Source organism: Drosophila grimshawi, unplaced genomic scaffold (assembly GCF_018153295.1).
Source record: "Drosophila grimshawi isolate 15287-2541.00 unplaced genomic scaffold, ASM1815329v1 contig_1377, whole genome shotgun sequence".
Taxonomy (NCBI): domain Eukaryota; kingdom Metazoa; phylum Arthropoda; class Insecta; order Diptera; family Drosophilidae; genus Drosophila; species Drosophila grimshawi.
In genome coordinates this window covers 182,032-200,542 of record NW_025062900.1, presented here as the reverse complement: position 1 = coordinate 200,542, position 18,511 = coordinate 182,032, and the positions used below count along the sequence as shown (strand labels likewise).

General features: G+C 34.9%; 1 protein-coding gene across 7 annotated transcripts in view; it reads right to left on the bottom strand.

Moving 5' to 3' along the window:
- The window catches only part of LOC6562666 (mucin-5AC), a 32,185-nt gene extending 14,858 nt beyond the window's left edge, over positions 1 to 17,327 (bottom strand). For 4 of the 7 annotated variants that reach the window (XM_032735842.2, XM_032735844.2, XM_032735848.2 and 1 more), the window contains exon 1: positions 17,104 to 17,304. In XM_032735842.2, the coding sequence (XP_032591733.1) occupies positions 17,104 to 17,194 (91 nt within the window). In that variant the 5' untranslated portion in view covers positions 17,195 to 17,304. Of the gene's footprint in view, positions 1 to 17,103 lie in introns of all 7 variants that reach the window. The other 3 variants (XM_032735847.2, XM_032735845.2, XM_032735846.2) reach the window with 3 other exon arrangements.
- Between the last annotated feature and the right edge of the window lie 1,184 nt (positions 17,328 to 18,511).

Sequence of the window (18,511 nt, the reverse complement as noted above, 5' to 3'; positions counted from 1 at the left end):
GGAGTTAGCTCGAGCACGATATTCGTCAACCTTCGACTTGTATTCTGATTGTGGCTTTAAAAACTTCAGCTTAGAATATGAGCAATAGTAGCAAGCCCGAGTAACAAAGCAGTTTTTCGGCTGTGTGTACCTAATCACTTTTTGACCCACCTACACGCACACACACACACACAGCGAGACAAACATACACATATATTTACAAGGCACGGATTGAAACTGAATATTATTATGCTTCACTTTAATTGTAACGTGAGCATTTTACAAACAATAAGAAGTTAAAAAAAAGAAACGATTCGTTAGTTGCACTTTTGACCAGCCATGAAATGGCACGAGAGGTTCCTTATGTTTTTTAAGTAACATAATGTTAGCTTGTAGAGACACCTTTTCTTAAACAAAATTTACATTTACTTTTTATTGCACCTAAATTAGTTTCTAAGCTAGGTGGGGGTCTGTCAGTCTTAGCTTTTCATCTCTATTATTATTGAGCGTAGATGAATTGTTAATTCATTGTGCACCAGTGGCAACCTGCACTCTAGTAAATACATATAAAGCTAAACTTATCTGACCGGGCCCATAACCGAATATAAAATTTTATGACTTGTGGAACGTTGTGTAACTTAAAATTGTGTAAATGTAGGAAGCAGACAAAAGAAGCGGTCCCAGACCGGTTTAATTTAATGGGTTCCTTATCAGCACCGATAATCAATCTCGAATTATCCTTTATGAACGCTAAGATAAAAAACTGCATTATTAATTATTAATTTTAGTATGCTGAAATGATATACCCTTGTATCTCCATATGTTGAGTTATTGCAATGATTTTTGATACATGCCTGTTTTAGAATGGCTATCCGATAATGATGATGTTAGTGCACTTAAAACCTTAATACTGTCGGCTTCTCAAGAGAGACAAGCGCATTCTTTGTTTTTATAAAAAAGTTTTTTAATCGTGTCAAGGCTGCTGGATAAAATCTATTTAGCATGCCGCACGCACCGCAAATGGTGTAATTATCACACAAAAGCGTCGCAAGTTTCAGTCTCGCCTGACAAATGCAGCACTGACCGACTATCTGAATGAGTGATTTACGCTGGTAGCTGGCAGTAGAGCAAAAAGTAAGCTAATCACGTGCCAATGGCAATTGGCCATGCAAAAGCCTAGAGCCGCCATCGCCTAGGATGACATTTGTCTTAGCCAGTGCCAGTGCCAGCACACTCTTGGCAACACAAATATCAATTCAGTGTGCTGTTTTGTGTACTTTCTGCTCGACTTAACAAAATGTGTACGTGGATTTGGTTAGCCAGAGTTAGAGCGTGGCTGGGTCGTTATGCAATGCTCAGTAATTCGGCCATAAGCCTGATTGGCTTTATTTTTTTTTGTGGATTTCTTCGCCGCTTGTCGATTGTATTGCTTTTTGCTGCTCTACTTGTTCGAAAATAAGTGCAACACATTACGCGACTTTTATTGAAAGTGAAGTACTATACAGTACATAAAAAGGCAGCCCGACAAATACCCAGACAATTTGAATTGTACATAATATCCATTGATACGGTTTTCTGTCACTTGGCGGGAATTTATGTGGCTTTAGTATACTTACGACTTCCGGGCTTTGGTTATTTATTTTTTTTATTTGGGGCAAATGCCTTATTAAAGTATTTTAACTTGCTCAGAGTAAGTACTTATAATTATCAACACAAAAAGGGAAAGTTATTTTGAAGTTTGAACTCTTCGAATTATTTGATTGATAGTATAATATGATAGTAAAATAATACATCAAGGTTTTAATAGCAAATTGCTTTTGGTTGCTGTGGATATTTTAAGAATGTCTACTGAGACTGTTTGTAATTATAAATGGACTATTAAGTCTTTTGAGTCTCACTGTTGTTTCGCTAAAAAACTGTTTCATTAATTTCTCATTGAATGGTATTGTTTTATGTTTTAATTAATTCTTTCAATCTGCACTTGGTCGATCTACAATATTATTATGTTATGGCCTACTATAAAATGTTTGCTGAGTCTCCTGGTTGGCTAGGTGCGGTGTACAATTATTTGCACGAATCATTAATAAACTAATAGCCATTGGTCAGTGTTTAATCTATTGCAAAGCTCAGCGAAAAGGTAAGATTTCAGCTAGTAACCAGATTTTTGCTACATTTTTAGCTCTCGCCGTATCTTTTGTTACAAACAGTGGAGCTGAACAACAATCGCTTTTGCATGGGCACAGGAAGTTTATGATCGTCATTTGGGATTTTCCTTTCTAATAGAGCGCCGTTACAGTCACTTCCTGGGTGTAAAGCCATTGAAAACGCCTTTACACATAATATGATTATCCTAAGAAGCACCCGATTAACTAGTTAGCCAGACATCGTAAATATAAGTTGTAAATAAGTAATAATAAGTAAGCACTTTGATTTAAAATATAATTCAGCGATGCAGAGAGATATATTGTTTATGAAAATGCAATAAATTTCTGAGCTATCGACCGATGGACAATAAATTAAATAATTGATTTGCATCTCGTGGTGGGTTTCGATATAATTAAAGATTTATGGCCTAGTAAATTGTGGTAAACTTGCACAACTTGCAGATGACACCCTTACTGAATATAATTAAGTGTAAATAAATTACTTTAAGCTGTCAAGCCATTATTTTAAGGCAATTGTCACAACAATAATCAAATATACTCTGGATACCTTCGGGCAACAGTATAGTTTGCTTTTGTTTCGATACCTGATATTTAAGCTAATATGCAATGGTATGTAGCAAGCGCAAAAGTGAGAGCTATATATTTTGGAACCCACTATATTATGCACCACAAACAGGAAATATACAGCAATGCAGCAGTCGCCTGGTTTTCGACTCCAGCTGTTGCTCCGGTCAGCTGTGAGCCTCTCTCAAAACATTTGTTACACTAGAGCTGCACAACTTTCGGGAATTACGTAACAAGGCTCTTGGCTAGCATTGAATTACCACATGTAAACAATTTCTTTTTGGCTCTGTTATGCTTTTTACCAACTAATTGAGTATAATATGATTGTGAGCTTGAGAACTGTGTACAGGATGAATTCTGTTTAATCACTTTTACAATTCCACCAGCCATTTTTCATATCTACTTATTATCCCTTATTAAATGTGATACAATAAAATGAACCCATTGGTTTTTCATTGTGCTCCTGATTTTTACTCCATTTTTTAAATATATTTGGCTCAAAAATTCATACTTTTCCATGCCTAAATCGGAAAAATATTTATCACATCGGTATTTACAGTCAAATTTTATTATGGTTTGTCGTTGTTGTTTTGGCTGTGACGGCAATATGACACTTGTGGTACTTGATTTTTTATTACATTTGCAGTTTTAAACAAGAGAGAACGTTGCAGTCGAGCGTAACCGACTGGGAAATACTTTGATACCATAAGTAATACCAGCTGATGACAGGTAGCAAATAACAGAAATACCTTCCAAGTTTGCTTTTCAATATATAAATATATATATCTGTGAATTTTGGGCGCTGGAGTGGGTGTGGCCAAACAAATTGTTGGAAGAGTTTCCTAGTGACCTTTCTTCCAAGTTTGGCAACTATAGCTCTTAAACTACGGGAGATATGGGCTTTTGTAGATTTTGGGGGCTGAAAAAATTCGTAGATAATGTTCTTGGTAATCTTCCTTCGAAGTTTGGTAACTGTAGCTCTTAAGTTACAGGAGATATAGGCTCTTGAAATTTTGAGGCGGGAGTGGGCATGTCTGAAAAACAAAATTATAGGGAAGGTTCCTAGTAATCTGCCTTCTAAGTTTGGTAATTTCAGCTGTTAAATTGCGGGAGAAATAAGCTAAGAAAATATAAAAAGGTAATTGGCAGCCAACTGGAGAATAGCTTAGCTTATTTCTATAGACAAGATTTTGTATATCTAATATTTGATCCTAGTATATATATTGTACTTACAAATACACTCTAAAGTGCTTCGATTAAATTATTTTTGGTCACAGTGAATGTTGCCGAGCAACGCCAACTTCGACCGCAACAAAAAATAAAACACGGCTAGTACGAAAAGTGGGTCAAACTGAGAATATTGCATAAGATGTAGACACAACACTCACCAACATAAATACACACATACAAGAGACAAGCTATTTCAAATCTTGCTGCTAGTTTCAGCAACTAGACCACGCGACGTCGACATTTCTACCAACGACAGCAACCAATGCAAAAAGCGACAACGGCAACAGCAACTGCAATGGCCTAGTGTGGCGCAAGGCTTGCAGAGCGCATTTTAAATGCGGCGAGCCACGCCTGCTTCAAATCGATCACTTTCGCATACTTGTAAATCGACTCAGCCAGCTGGGCTGCCACAGCAATGGCAATGTGACCTGCCTGCTGCAACTTTATACGGTGCAATGCTAGATGAATTGAGCTCGAATGTCGTATTTGCAATGGGTAAGCAACAATGCCTGCTTCGATTTACTTTTTTAGTCCCGATTGGTAGATTGCCATTACGGGAGGCATGCGATAACGAGTGATCTGCTCCATTCTTGTTGACTGAATTTATTATTATATCTATATTTCTCAAAATGAATACGAAGTGGATTAAAAATCTGATTTTTTTGTTCGCAAAATTTGTTATTGAAATGAAAAAATTTGGAAATAAACAAAAATTTGCATGCGAAAATTAATTCGATAGAGCTTCTATGACACTGACGGATTTTTCCGGTCACAATCGAAGCAAAAACTGACTCTTTGCATAATATCAACAGAGGTCATTGTACACAGCATACCACACAAAAATTCTGAAAAACCAGTAAACCATAAATTTCACGAAAAATATAAACCAAAAAGCACCACTAGCATAGATGAAGAAAACACTTATAAACTCGCGGAGTGTGACAACCTAAATTTACATACAGTAAACAATTTCAGCATTTACATACAGAAAACCATTTCTTAGCACGATCCACGGCCATGACGCTCATTTTTCAGTTCAATTAAATTTTGAAAGAAAAACGCCCCATTGACTCCAGCGGTGGAGAGGTCAAGGTGCTCACATCAGTCTGTGGTGAGTGTGGCTTCTTCATTACTGCAGACATAGGTGATGTTGCCAATGGTAGTCCCAACTATTCGTGCAGCTGTATTTTCTGAAACATTTATTATTGAAACTTTTTTGAATCGCCGGATGCTGCTGAATTTCAGAGGTAAATGCATAAGAGATTGTGTTAAAGGTTCATTTTCGTATAAAGATATATTTATACAAATGTTAATATGTACTTATTTTCTTACATATGTATATGCATAAATTCATTTTGGGCAAATGGTATTTCTTGTAATTTATTTTCATTACTTTCCGTAAAGTAACATTAACGCAGGCGTTTGCTAAATATACATTCACCATGGAGAGATAATACCACTGCGAATAATCGTAACATTTAAGCAAATTATCTTAAGAAACCGTTACTCTAATTTGCATATCTGAAAGCGTGTGTGGGTGCGAATGCAGTCATCGCAATTGTTAACAGAAATAAAACACAGGTCTTCCTTGCAGGTGCGCGGAAGTCAGACTGTGTTAAAAATAAATTAATGGTCAAATTGGCGAACATTGGCAAGCTTGCAGTATGAATATCTATATTTATATTAGTAAGAAGGCCGCTGATTCGTCTGCGATCACAATTTAAACATCAACGTAGTCGATACATAAAACAACAGGTGGCATAACTTATTTTAGCTGAACAATTTTTACCAGGGACAATGCTAGAGCCAACAAATTATGAATACATACACATCGTGTTAATTGGGTCACATATAATCTTGATATATTTTCTGTGCATTTTACTTTCCTTCACAAAGCTTTACCGAGCTATAAAATAGGTAAAATATAATGTAAATAAATTACTTAAGTGTATATACTTTCACCATGTGTCTATGTAAAATTTAATGTTTTTGTGATGACAAGGCCCGATTGAGTCCGATTTTGACTCATCTTTCCAAACCCAAATCACTTATGTGCGTCTATACCACGCATGATTACGTATTTTATTTGGAGCACAAATACAAGCATACTTCAATTCAATACAATACAACATGAGCACTAAAGTCAATATTATAAGACTTCCGCATTGAAAATAAAAGATGACCAATAGTTGCTGTAGGTAAAATAATAAAACTTGCGAATCTGTCAAGAGGATGAAAAGCTCGTTTACATGTTATTGTTATTATTATGCATGACAGCAAGACAAATCTGTTTTAGAGATTGGGATACTATAATGACATATATACATGGAATACTTTGTTGTAACTATTATCCACCTTCGTAGCGGTACTGATGTAACACATAATTCGCGTTGTAATGCGTGGTATCGTTTTGCCTACCACAGTCTGTGTCTGGTCCTGTAGGCTAAGATTAAATAGTTTCGGCGTGTTTTAACTTTAAAAATTCGATAGACCGAGCTACAAATCGATGATCTTTTATATAAGCGACGAGCATCAGCAAATGCTGTTACCATTGCACCATATTTAAAATGTAGCTTATAATTAACATTCATCAGTGACTTTTCAGTAGCTGGGTACACGCTTAGGAAAACATATTTGAAATTCAAAGTGTTTCACATTTCGCTCGGTCTGCATTGTATAGGCTAGGTTTTGTGAATATGAGAAATGCTAAATGAATCGTACAGCATTGTAAGTCTACATTTCTCATGCTATGCTTGCATAAAATTTTAGTTACGTTGCCATACATTTTCGTTGCCCTCTTTGAAGTGCGCAATTCGAACACTTCAGTTAATAAGTATATAGTTATGCTTTTAAACTTTTCGTTTCTAAAGCGGAACTGTAAGACATGCACAGCAAGTTGTGTGCTATACCTACAATGCAAGCGGTAACAACAGGTTAATCCACTCCTTATCCCAAATACCAAAAGTCAAACAAAGGCAGCACCCACCCGTTCAGCACCCCAAATCGAGAGAATGATCAAATCGGCTAGCCCACGCCCAACCCGATTATTGCAAGAAACAGAAGTAATTACCTCAAATGTTTGTAAATGCTTCAATTATTCGTATATGTATGTGGTTTGTGAACGGATAGAAAAACTAAAGCTGCTGTTGTCTAACTGTTAGACTGGTTTCCATCAAGCTAAACTGCTTTAGCCTTGTTTTTTTTTATAATATAACATTAGCTTCAAATATAAGTAAGTACATATACCTATTCTTCTTATACATGCATGCATATATATTTCTTTATTTATTTATTTTACATTCAACGAAAAACTGGCTGACTTAGCAAAAGAATTGAAAGTGAGCGGAGTATTTGTTGTTTTTTCGACCATGTCCGGCCTAGCGCTTGTGGGTTTTTGTGGCAACGACGATTTAGGTGTGCCGTCCAAAAACGGTTATAAATCCAATCCATTGTACGTAAATTAAAATATATGGTGCAAACTTTTTTTTTATATTTATGGTGTGCGATTCAAAATCATAATAATCCTATTATATCTGACTCTAAGGCAATGTACTGCCTTTGGGAAAAACTACCAAAATTTTATGTAAGTATCTAGTCCATTAAATTAGACAGAGGTACGTATAGACTTGGGAATGCCGACAAAAGTCAATGATTTGCTTTAAAGCACAAAGTAATCAAGTAATCAGTATCAGAAGGCAAATTTACTCAAAACAACTGCACAGTCAGAATGCCTTTACTGGTCCCAAACCCTGCAAATTAAATGGCATTTTAATTATGTACACTTAGTTTAATTTACGTTCTTAAGCCTCAATCTAGAAAACAATTCAGGGTCACTAGACGCCTTAACAAGGCAGCTGCCGCCTATAAAAGGCGACCCGTCGCGACGGTTGCTGCTATTGCGCAAAAGTTTGACGCCGACAATCAGATAGATACAAATACAATTATTGTTTCTTAGTCGGTCGGCTCGAAGTACACGTCACAAGCTAGGTTGAGATAAAAATCATTATAATAGAAAAAATAATAAAAATTGAAACCAAATCAAAATGAAAAATGGTATTAGAGCTAATTTAAATTTATGTCGTATGCTTCGCCCGGTTATGTTATATGCATTCAAATTCTATTTTCACTCAACTTTGTAATGCCAAAAAAATTGCTTTTAATATATACGTTTCTCAACATGCAAATGACAATTTGTATATGTAAAGAACCATTGAGGAGTACAAAAATAATATAAAAAATGAATGACTCAAGCCACAAAACTTGATTTTTAGCTTTAAAATCAACATAGTGAGACCGAGCTCAGCCAGCAAACTGGTGCATTTAAGTATTTAATATCTTAAGCTAAAGTTGCCAACCTTCACCTTATCGTTAGTTATTTAAACAAAAGGGTGAAACAATAAGTTACGTTAATTTACATCAAATCAAACATGTAATCAAAAGGCTTGGCTGCAAAAAAATCATCTGGGTCACATAAAATAACAAAACATAGATGAACCAAACCTTAAGCACCACTTCCTATGATATTAATACTTCAAAATGATTTTCGAGTAACAAATCTTCATAATGGGAATTTCTCAAAGCAATGAAAGTGGTTGCTTACAGGTTGCGGAAAATGAAGTTGTCTAGAGTACACACGAGTCATCAGTAAAACAAGCCACACCTGTTTGTCGGTGTTGCCGATGAACTTGAATAGACGCCACACATATGGCAAGTAAAAGCAAAAGCAACTTCGAAAAAATGGCAAAAGCACACACAACATTTCTTGAAAAGCTAAAATATCGTAAATAACACTGACGGTATCAAAATTTAACGGTATTCGGTACTCTAGACTTTGCAAAACTCCACATCAGCAATTGTACAATTTCTCTTCAGTTGAAATATCTTTTGTTATTTTCCTGCAATGGCGGCGATTAAGGCGACGATAATGTGCCGATCTAAACCTCCTTTAAACAATGACATGACTGTAATACTGAATTGCTGTGCAATTAACTAATTTGAAGATGCTTTTCGGCACTACTGTGCCTTAAGAAACAAAAGGGGGTTTTTGTAATTCGCTTTGAGGTTTCAAATGATGGCCTTGAAATGAAATTTTGAAAATGTTAAAAAATTGTCACATTTTCATGTTTGCAACAATGTTGACACCTTTGGTTACAAAAACCGGAATGCTTACGAAATATTTCAACAAATTAAGCATTAACCTAATACAATTCACGTTGTCGCACATGTTTACAATCACGCCTCCGTAGACCAGAAAGCCCCATAAACAGCTTTTAATAAAACTGTATAATGGACAAAGCAAATATAATAAAGGTCACAGCTGCGCAGACAACTTAACTGAACAACTAATTAGCGAAGTAAAAAAGCTGAATACAGTGCAAGATAAATTAATAGGAATGGCAACGTTGGGCAAGCGATTCAATCTTTAAATATACAACTTATATATGGAAGTCAAGAGTATACATGCATTAAAATCCCCTGGTTGGATTGATTGAAAGATTTAGCAGACAGGCGTGTGAAAAATCAAAGTCAAGGTTTAGAGAGGTTTCTTTTACAGGATGTAGGGTTAATTTGAGCTTGCGAACTAGAGTTGGTTTCTTTCCGCGAATATGATTGGTGTTTTTGAAAATGCGCACAAGCTTGAGAGTTGATACTTTAAAGAGTTGAATATACCACATACTTCCGATATCTCGTTAGTTATTCTAGTTATTTATAACACCTCTATAGTCTTGTCAATGTTTTTCTTCATAACAACAGGATGTTTCTGTTAGGGCTTTATTTTGTTATTTCGGTTAATAATGCTGTGACTAATAACATGTTTCGCAGCGTGCTCGCTTAAGCGGATATCATTTGTTTAAAATATTGGTTTTTTTATTTTTATCCGGTTTTCATGATTGTATGTGTGAGTCTAAGATTTTTTTTTAAGTTTTTGCTAAGATAAGTGTGTTAAGAAAAGAGTTGCGTTAACTGATTGTTTGATTACAAACAGCTACTGACAAAAAATAAATCGAAGGCCAATTGCTGATTATGCGTCAACCAAAGCTAAGCTTTAAATACCTTTAATATGATTTTTTTGCCTTAGGCTATGGTAGACCTTAGTTTTGGTACTACCCCTTTACTAATAAAGTAACAAAAAATATGAGTATGTATATGAATAAAAAATCATCTGTCTATCCACAACATCAAAACTTATATTTATAAAAATACACACATTATTTTTCAAGTCAGTGTCAGCTAAAAACATTTATTATCCACGTAACATGTACGAGCGACTTATCGGTGTCACATCTATTATTTTGAGCTATGTTAATGTCAGGACATGCCGCATGACAAGGATAGAGAACAATGAACATGCTAAAAATTATTGTTGCCGTGTAATCAGCTGAAAAGCATCTCCTAAAGTGCAAGAAGGCGTGTTGAAGACAACGGCTGCTGAATCTATAGAGTCTGCGTCTGCCTGTAAAAAAATAATGTAGTACATTACCAGTGAATCCTACGCAGTGTTTAAGGCACTCCGGATACCTGTGGCATGTCCAACATTCCCTATACTACGACCGTTCAAATTTATAGCATTTTTAAATAACCTTCGACGTATATGTGTGTACTTTATCACCTATTATATATCATTCAGCGCGACTGCCTGCATATTTGATCATTCAAAGTAAAACTTTGTGGTCTTCTTAGTTCGTAATTGCTGATCATTTTTGTCACAAACAGCCTATAAGACAATTTCTTGAAGTTCAACTGACGTTCTTTGATATTTATTGCATCATGCGCTCTGTATTGGATGACCATGGAAATTACTTATACTGCTTAGATGTTATTAACTTTTTACTAACAACCGCAACAAGCGGGCACACAGTCCAAAGCAATTTATATCGAATGCGCTTCAAAAATATCTTGTGCTTTGTAATTTTTTTTTTTAAGAAAAACAAGTTTCTACTCCTACTGACAGCAGACAGCGTGAGTAACCTTCGAATTGTGCATGAACCCATTGGAGAACAACTAGTGCCAATCGATTTTTATATTGCTATAAAATAAATAATATTACACATAAGTTCAACAAAGATAAGTTGGAAGTTTTGTATTAAATCAATCAAATTGAATTTTTTCAATAAATAAAATTTGTTCAAAAATTGATTTTTGAACGTTCTGTGTACATTACTTTCCAATCGATTAAATAAATAATCGCTTGTCAAATACCGTTAATTTAAATGAACATGTGCCTCTTTGCATTAAACAAAAAATTTAATTGAAAAGAAATAATAAAAAAGGTCAAAGAGCAAACCAAAACATATTATTGAAAACAGTGTTTGACTTACCGAGCTGTAGGTAGGGAAGTGGCGAAATTTTTACAATTTAAATCTTATATCTTTGTGCTGATAAACAAAATAAAAATAAAAAATATATTTACATCTATTTTCGTAGTAGGCAGATATATATTGCCTATGAATTTAACATTTTTTAACGCGCCGAAATAAATTAAGATGTAAATGATTGTCAAAGGCGCCAAAAAAGTTCAATGACTTGGGCTACGTTCGTTAATGTATAAGATACATGAATTGTGCGCCAACATTCACATACAGTTTTTATTGCCAAGTAACATTTGGAAGCTTAGGTGAAGCTTGTCTTGTCGGTGGCTTGAAGTAGTAAAACTGCATCAATAAATTAGTTTTATAACAAATAAAGAAGCGCAAGCCGCTAAAGTTAATGTCATCAAACTGCACATTGTTATTGAAACCAGTTGTTAAGTGATTTTCTTTTTCTTTTTTACGTCTCCCCCATCGTTTTGGCGGCATTGAAAATGTGTGACAGCCACATTCACATCAGGTTCCCGCTGTGATTAACCAAATTGACAGTGTTTTTTGCAATGAACCAAACCACAAACCAAAAACATGAATGGCTTTACCAAGTAACTGACTTATATGGCAACAACAGGAAAATCACAAACTTTAACAAGCTGTGTGCTGATAAAGACCCAGAGTTCAAACATATAGTGTTAATCAACTTTTGTTGACCCAGCATCTGACACAATTTCGATCAATGCGCTGCATAGATACGATCGATTGGCTAACCTGACAGCCCAAGCTATTTGGATGATTAATCGTCTGTTGCATGTAGAAAACAGAAAGGCATTTATGCTTAATCAGTTCAGTCTGTCACTTATAACATTTTCTTCACTTAATAGAGCACCTTACTGACAGACGATCGACAGTCAGTACCTTATGTAATCAACGCTAGCATCATTAATCGATAAATACGTTGTCACTGTGGTGTCTACAGCGCTAAAACAGCGAAACTAGTGTGCTTTACTGCCTAGTGAAAGTGAAAGGTTAACACCATGCACACAGCTGCATAATAAATAAATATTTGAAAATTGTGTGAGAGCTTATAATCAGAAAAGATGCGGTTTCTGCCTGTAACTGAAAAGTTGCCCTTGGTGGCCTTGAATATAACAACTGCCTTCACATCACGTGAGTGAAGATAATAACAACAACGAATAACAGTCATATTCGGACTGCCAATGTAATACCCTAGTATTAAGTCATCCTTATGATATATAATTCTATTTTCTTTAATAAAACTTCAAGTCAAACAAACAGACGGAAATGATTGTACCCGCTCTACTTGTCGTTCTGATGAAGTATGTATTTTAAAATATATATTCGTATTTTGTACATGCACATTCTTTGCTAAAATTGTAATACCCTTTCTAAAGTTTGCAAAAATATACACAGCAAGGTCGTATACATCTGAAGGAATCCAGTTTATCAATTTGCCAACTTACAAAGACCTTAAAGACCTTACACCGCGCCATGCGATTGCAAAATGGTAGCTGAGCTATTACCTCTTGAATGTACACATAAAATAATCAAACAAAAAACGATTCTCGCTCCGCGTTGGTTATGTCGGCCAGAATGCTAATATGTAGTTTTTGGAAACATTACCAATGTTAGCACGATATAACGCGCACCACTTATACTGGACTGTATGTGTCCTTGCCGCAATTGCACACCCAAGACCCATGACGGTGGCATAATTATTTAGCAAAGCCTGCCTTTCAAAATTTTTGTGTCGCAGTTACAACCTTGAATGGCTGGTTCTCATTGTGGCTTCAACATGTGTAGATTGTACCACACAGTTATACTTATATTGTGCACAATGGGTAATGCTAATAAAAAGTCAGAAAATACTGGAATTCCATAATATATATAAGATGTTCGATGTTAAGATGTAACAGTGATTTTATAAAAGAGTAAAATAATATCGCTAACATAAATTTTTACAAAAAAAAAAACAACAGAGATTTGATTTATTACTTTTTTCACTTTTTGAATGTACAAATCACTTTTAAAAATATACATATAGTATGTAAAAATAAGGTTATTATGATAGTTAAAAAGAAAGTAAATAGCTGTAAAGGTATATCTGTCAAAACAGATATGTATGACAATGATGCATGGCATATGTGACTATCTATTAATTATAATTGCCCCATGCTCTCGAACTTATATAAATGTATATACCGTATATGAATGCATATGGATTTGGTAATTAAGAGTAAGTGAATAGAATGTCGGGTACACAGCCTGCTCAATCAATTACAGAGGCCCAGTGTGAAGATACCTTAGTTCACATGTTACTGTTACGGGTGCCCGCCAGTGTCAGTGAGCGTATGTTAAGACCAACGAGCCGTAAATGAACCACGCATAAAATAATCATAAAAATTAACAGTTTTACGCAATCCCAACTGGGCATTCAACCATTAGCTACAAGCCGTGAGTGAAAAAACCTGGATGCAGAGTCTTGGGCAGAGACAAGTGTTAGAGTGTTAAGTAGAGCAGACGTGTCAGTCAAGGCAACTTGCTATTATTTCACGATACGATTTATAGAGATGTCAAAAGATGTTATATATTTTGTTGAACATGTTGAGAGAGCGAAGCCATGCTCTTTGCACATTGAATGTTGTCTGCAGACAGTTAATGTGTACCTGTTGTGTGGACACAATGAAATAAAAAGAAAAGTAATTCAAGGTGAGTTGCGCCATTAAAAATAAATTGCAAACGATCTCATAGGAAATAGGATTGGGAAGTTTTGGAGCAGCGGGGTTTCGTATGTGTGTATGAGTGCTCAAATTTTTTGGCTGATACTCTATTCCACTCATGGTAGCAAGCAAATTGGATTCACTTTTTATCATTGTTCAAAGGTAAAAAGTCATAGACCCTCACCCTTTTCAATATTTGCACTACATAGGCCAATTCAAAAGATTTAATATATACGTGTACGTGTTCAAACTTATGAATATTCGTCGGGCGTTCGCATAGTTTGTTGCCTAAGTCTTTTGTTGCACTCAGCAGTAAGTGGAAAAACGAAAGTGCACACTGACTACTTGCGTTGTAAGCTGTGTTACGCCACATGTGTGTATGCACATATACAGTACTCTCACATTACATTAGTTAAAGAGTAAAAGCAAGTCACGCTTATGGCTTGTGGCTTGTTGCTTGTCAACAGGTCTAATAATTAAATGACGCCCTTCCGGATTTTCAACATTTTCCCACGGTGTGCATTGACGCCATCTTCAGTTGTGTATTATCTGAATACCTGTCACTGAAACGTTTTGTGAACTTTTAGTCTAAGTTTGAATTTGACATTGACATTTATTCCCAAAAAAAAGGATCAGCAATTTTCGAAAAGTTTAAAACTAGATATCCTTGCAAATATATATTTCTATCGGATATCCTGTTGTAAATTTGCAATGGTACTTTATATGATATCGTTAAAAATATTGTTCCGTTTAAATCAAAATTGATATGCAAATAAATTTATTTGTCCGTACAAATGTGCTTACTTTCATAATCATGAAATTGCTGTATACTAATTAGCTGGCAGTGGATTTGGATGTTTTTTTGTGACACCGAAATATTATACTTGTGCTTGGATCGCTTTCTTATTACGGATCGTACATTTTAATTTCAGCGCCAATAAGTAATTATCCGATTGACAATAAACAAAGAAAACTGACAAACTACTTACAATCAACAACACTAAAGTCTTGGAGTCTAGATAACACTAAAATAAAAAAAAACCCCTACACCTAAAAGATTTTTGGAAAATGAAAGTTGAATATGCAGTGCACCACCGCACATACTAGTTCAATAAAGGCAACCAAAACGAAAGAAAGAAAAAAATCAAAACGTGCACATAATTTTAGATTGTTTTTGCTCATTTATTTTTGTCATGCTTCCAATAATATTTATTTATTTATATACAAATCTTTTATTAGATATGTTGTAATATATATATATATATATATATATTATGGTGGTTACATTCTAATTTCTTTTCTGCTATGCCTGTATATTGAAATATATGTATATATTTGCATATATTTACATATGTATGTAAATTTAGTTTTTGCATATTTCTATTAATTGTTAGTTCAGAAAACATTTAAGTGAGCCGTGTTGCAAATTATTAACAGTTATTAAACCCGCAATTTGTTTGGTAACATACACACACTCACTAATAAAAAAAACACTTTCAATTCGTTCATGGCACTCAAGTCGCAGTGTTGTTGTGTGCAATTAATATCTGTGCCATAAGCTGGCAAGCTGATTGGCATAGCTTACATAAGCCTGATATCTTATGTTTCGTTGAGTGGACAACGCAAGCTGACCAATCGCTACGGTTCGTTGTTATGCTTGAAAATTATTATGTTACATATTTTTCATATGTATGTATATATTCATTCATGTTGGGTAAATAGACCAAGTAAGCCAGCATGTCAACGTACATATTTACATTGATATTTATATTTTAGCTTTAAGCGACCTTCAGTGACAAATGATTAATTATATGTTTTATAAACAGCATGTTGTCAGTTTTTCTTGACGCAACAAGTCTAAGGAAATTTCGACAAGTAATATTTTTCCCAATAATTTTTAATTATGGTCCTGCACATATATCATTTCTTTACAGATTTAAAAAATCTGTTTTACAAAAATATTTGGAGCGAAAATCATTTAAATCTAGTTCACTTTGTACTCATATCTTCACGCCTGTTCACATGAACATGTAAAATTTCATCATCTGAAAATTCGAATTAAGGCTGTGGATTTAAATATGTTATGACTGTAAAAGTTGCAATTTCTTAGGAAACAATTTTTAAGTGAGCTTCGACCAAATAAGTACACATCCTATAATACATTCAATCCTTTCAGTCGTGGCGCACCTCTTATCGTTGGGCATTCTTAGCTGAGCCTATTGAACATATTCTGAAATGCTGTACTTAAATATGATAGCCTGTCATCTATACGTAATAAAATACAGGTTATCATTTTGCTATCACGCACATGAATTCAGAATATGCATGTCTTCAAAATAACTCGCTAAATATAACCAAGAACAAAAACATCCCATAAGTAAGTAACAAATATCGTGGTCCCTAACCATTGCAAATGTAGAAAAATCGAAAGCTGGTTTTAAACATTTCAATCGACAACACACTTAATTCAGATTTGGTATATTGTATATTTTATTAATATCAAAACGAGTTTCGTTCCTTCAGCATTTCTGTCTGTGACTAAAATACATTACCATAACAAAATGTCTACAATTTTTAGGCGTCATTTTCCATGTCAAAGATACAATGAATAAAGTCATGGTGAGCTAACTAAGAGTTAAATTATGTATTCGCCAACTTAACATAACATGAGCTGTTTCTTTCATTGACGCCATTTGAGTGATAGTGGTTGTTTTACTAAAAATGCATGTGTTTATTCAATGCTACCCTTTATGATTACGGGCATTTTTTATTTTTTACTCAAAAAAGATTTTCTTAAAAGACTGGTGAATTATTCGACTGCTCGACTGGTGAATTATTCAACACAATTTAAAGGTCAAAATGATTGAGCTTGTGAGATTTATATAAATCTAACAGTGGCTAAGTGTTAATATTAGGCTTAAGAAAAATGCTTTATCTGGTTCAGCTTAAGAACTGTTAGAACAATCTATACTCTTCCAGATAAGGTGACTCAGCTATCTTGCTATTCAAACACAGTTCAGTTGAGAATAACTATCAAGTCGACAATGTCGAAGATTTCTGAGTAACCAGTTTGTGTCTTAAGTCATTTGATTTTTTTGAGCATGATGTCAAATGGCAACTCACCTGTTTCGAATAACAATAGACATAATCCCAGAAGCCAGTACAAACTTCGTCGATGTGTTGAAAACTGCATGTTGCTGCTGTTATTGCGCATCACTGTAACTGTAACTTCAAATTTTCTTGTTGTTGTAGTTGCGTTTTTTAGGTTAATTCACAGAATTTGAAATACCAAAAATGCACAGGCCGACAGTCAAACGGCAGCAGCAGCCAAAAAAAAAAATTCCAGTCTCTACTGCAAACAAAGGCTAGATATATTTTCGTGTGTTTGTAGATATGTAGACACGTAAGTAAATAAGAAGACAATGTTGTAATCTTTCAGTTTAGATTTTTTTCGTTTTCAAGCTTTTGTGTTACAGTTTTCTTTAACTGCTGGCTGGCTTTTTTGTTGGCTGCGACTGCACTTTAATTCAGTTTTGTATCTGCTGCAACTGTTGCTGCTGTAGCTGTTGACTACCCCCTATAATTCGCATATTCGTTAGATTTTAGCACACACAAACTTAAATTTCAACACTTGGTTTTTTCATTAGTTTCAAAAAACAATTTTTCGGATTTCTTCTCTGACACGCTGCAGTGACCAACAGTTTCTAAGAAAACCGTTAAAGATACATATGTATATACGTATATATATATGTATGTGTTATTAAAACTAAAGAAACTAAATCGGTCAGTTAGTAGTCAGATTTTAATTTTGCACAAGCTTTTCACTGTCGCAATACAAAACCGGAGCAGCATGTACAAGCGAACAAGTCAATGTTTGGCGAAGAAAATGTGAACCGAAATAAAATAAACAAACAACAAAACTTCAGAGTTTTTGTTTTTGTTGATGTTTTTCTTGGCAAAACTTTCTTTTTGACGTAAAGCCAGTCTGAATACGTTTGTTGTAGCTTTTTCGCGCACACACGCGCGTTTCTTGAACTATAAAATGCAGTTGTGGCTGCTTTCTATACGTGGGTTAGTTGACTGCAATAGTCACGAATTACGGCTCGTTGCTTGGGAGCTCATTGACACATTGATTGGTTGCATATCTGCATGTGTATGCATATTTATTTAGTGTGTTGAAACTTGGTTTTTGAACTTTGCACAAGTTGTTTTTAGGCATCCAGCTGATTGCAATATTCCAATTTGGAGAGTCAACAAAAACTTCTTACCGTGCGCTCAAGGAAACAACACGTCCTAACTGTAACAACTAAACAACGCGACTGTGCGCAGCAAGTGCTTGAAGTCAGTCAGCTGGGCCATACCAAAGCCAGGTTTCGACGCTAAGCTTGGCATGAGCTCTGGCAAGCTGTTAGTTAACAGTGCCACTGTTATAGTTACTGTTATTGTTGCTGTTGCTGTTGCCATCTAACGGCATGGTGGCTTTGACGGTGTCTCTTAAGCTTTTGAAAGTAAGAGTAAAACCTATCTTACT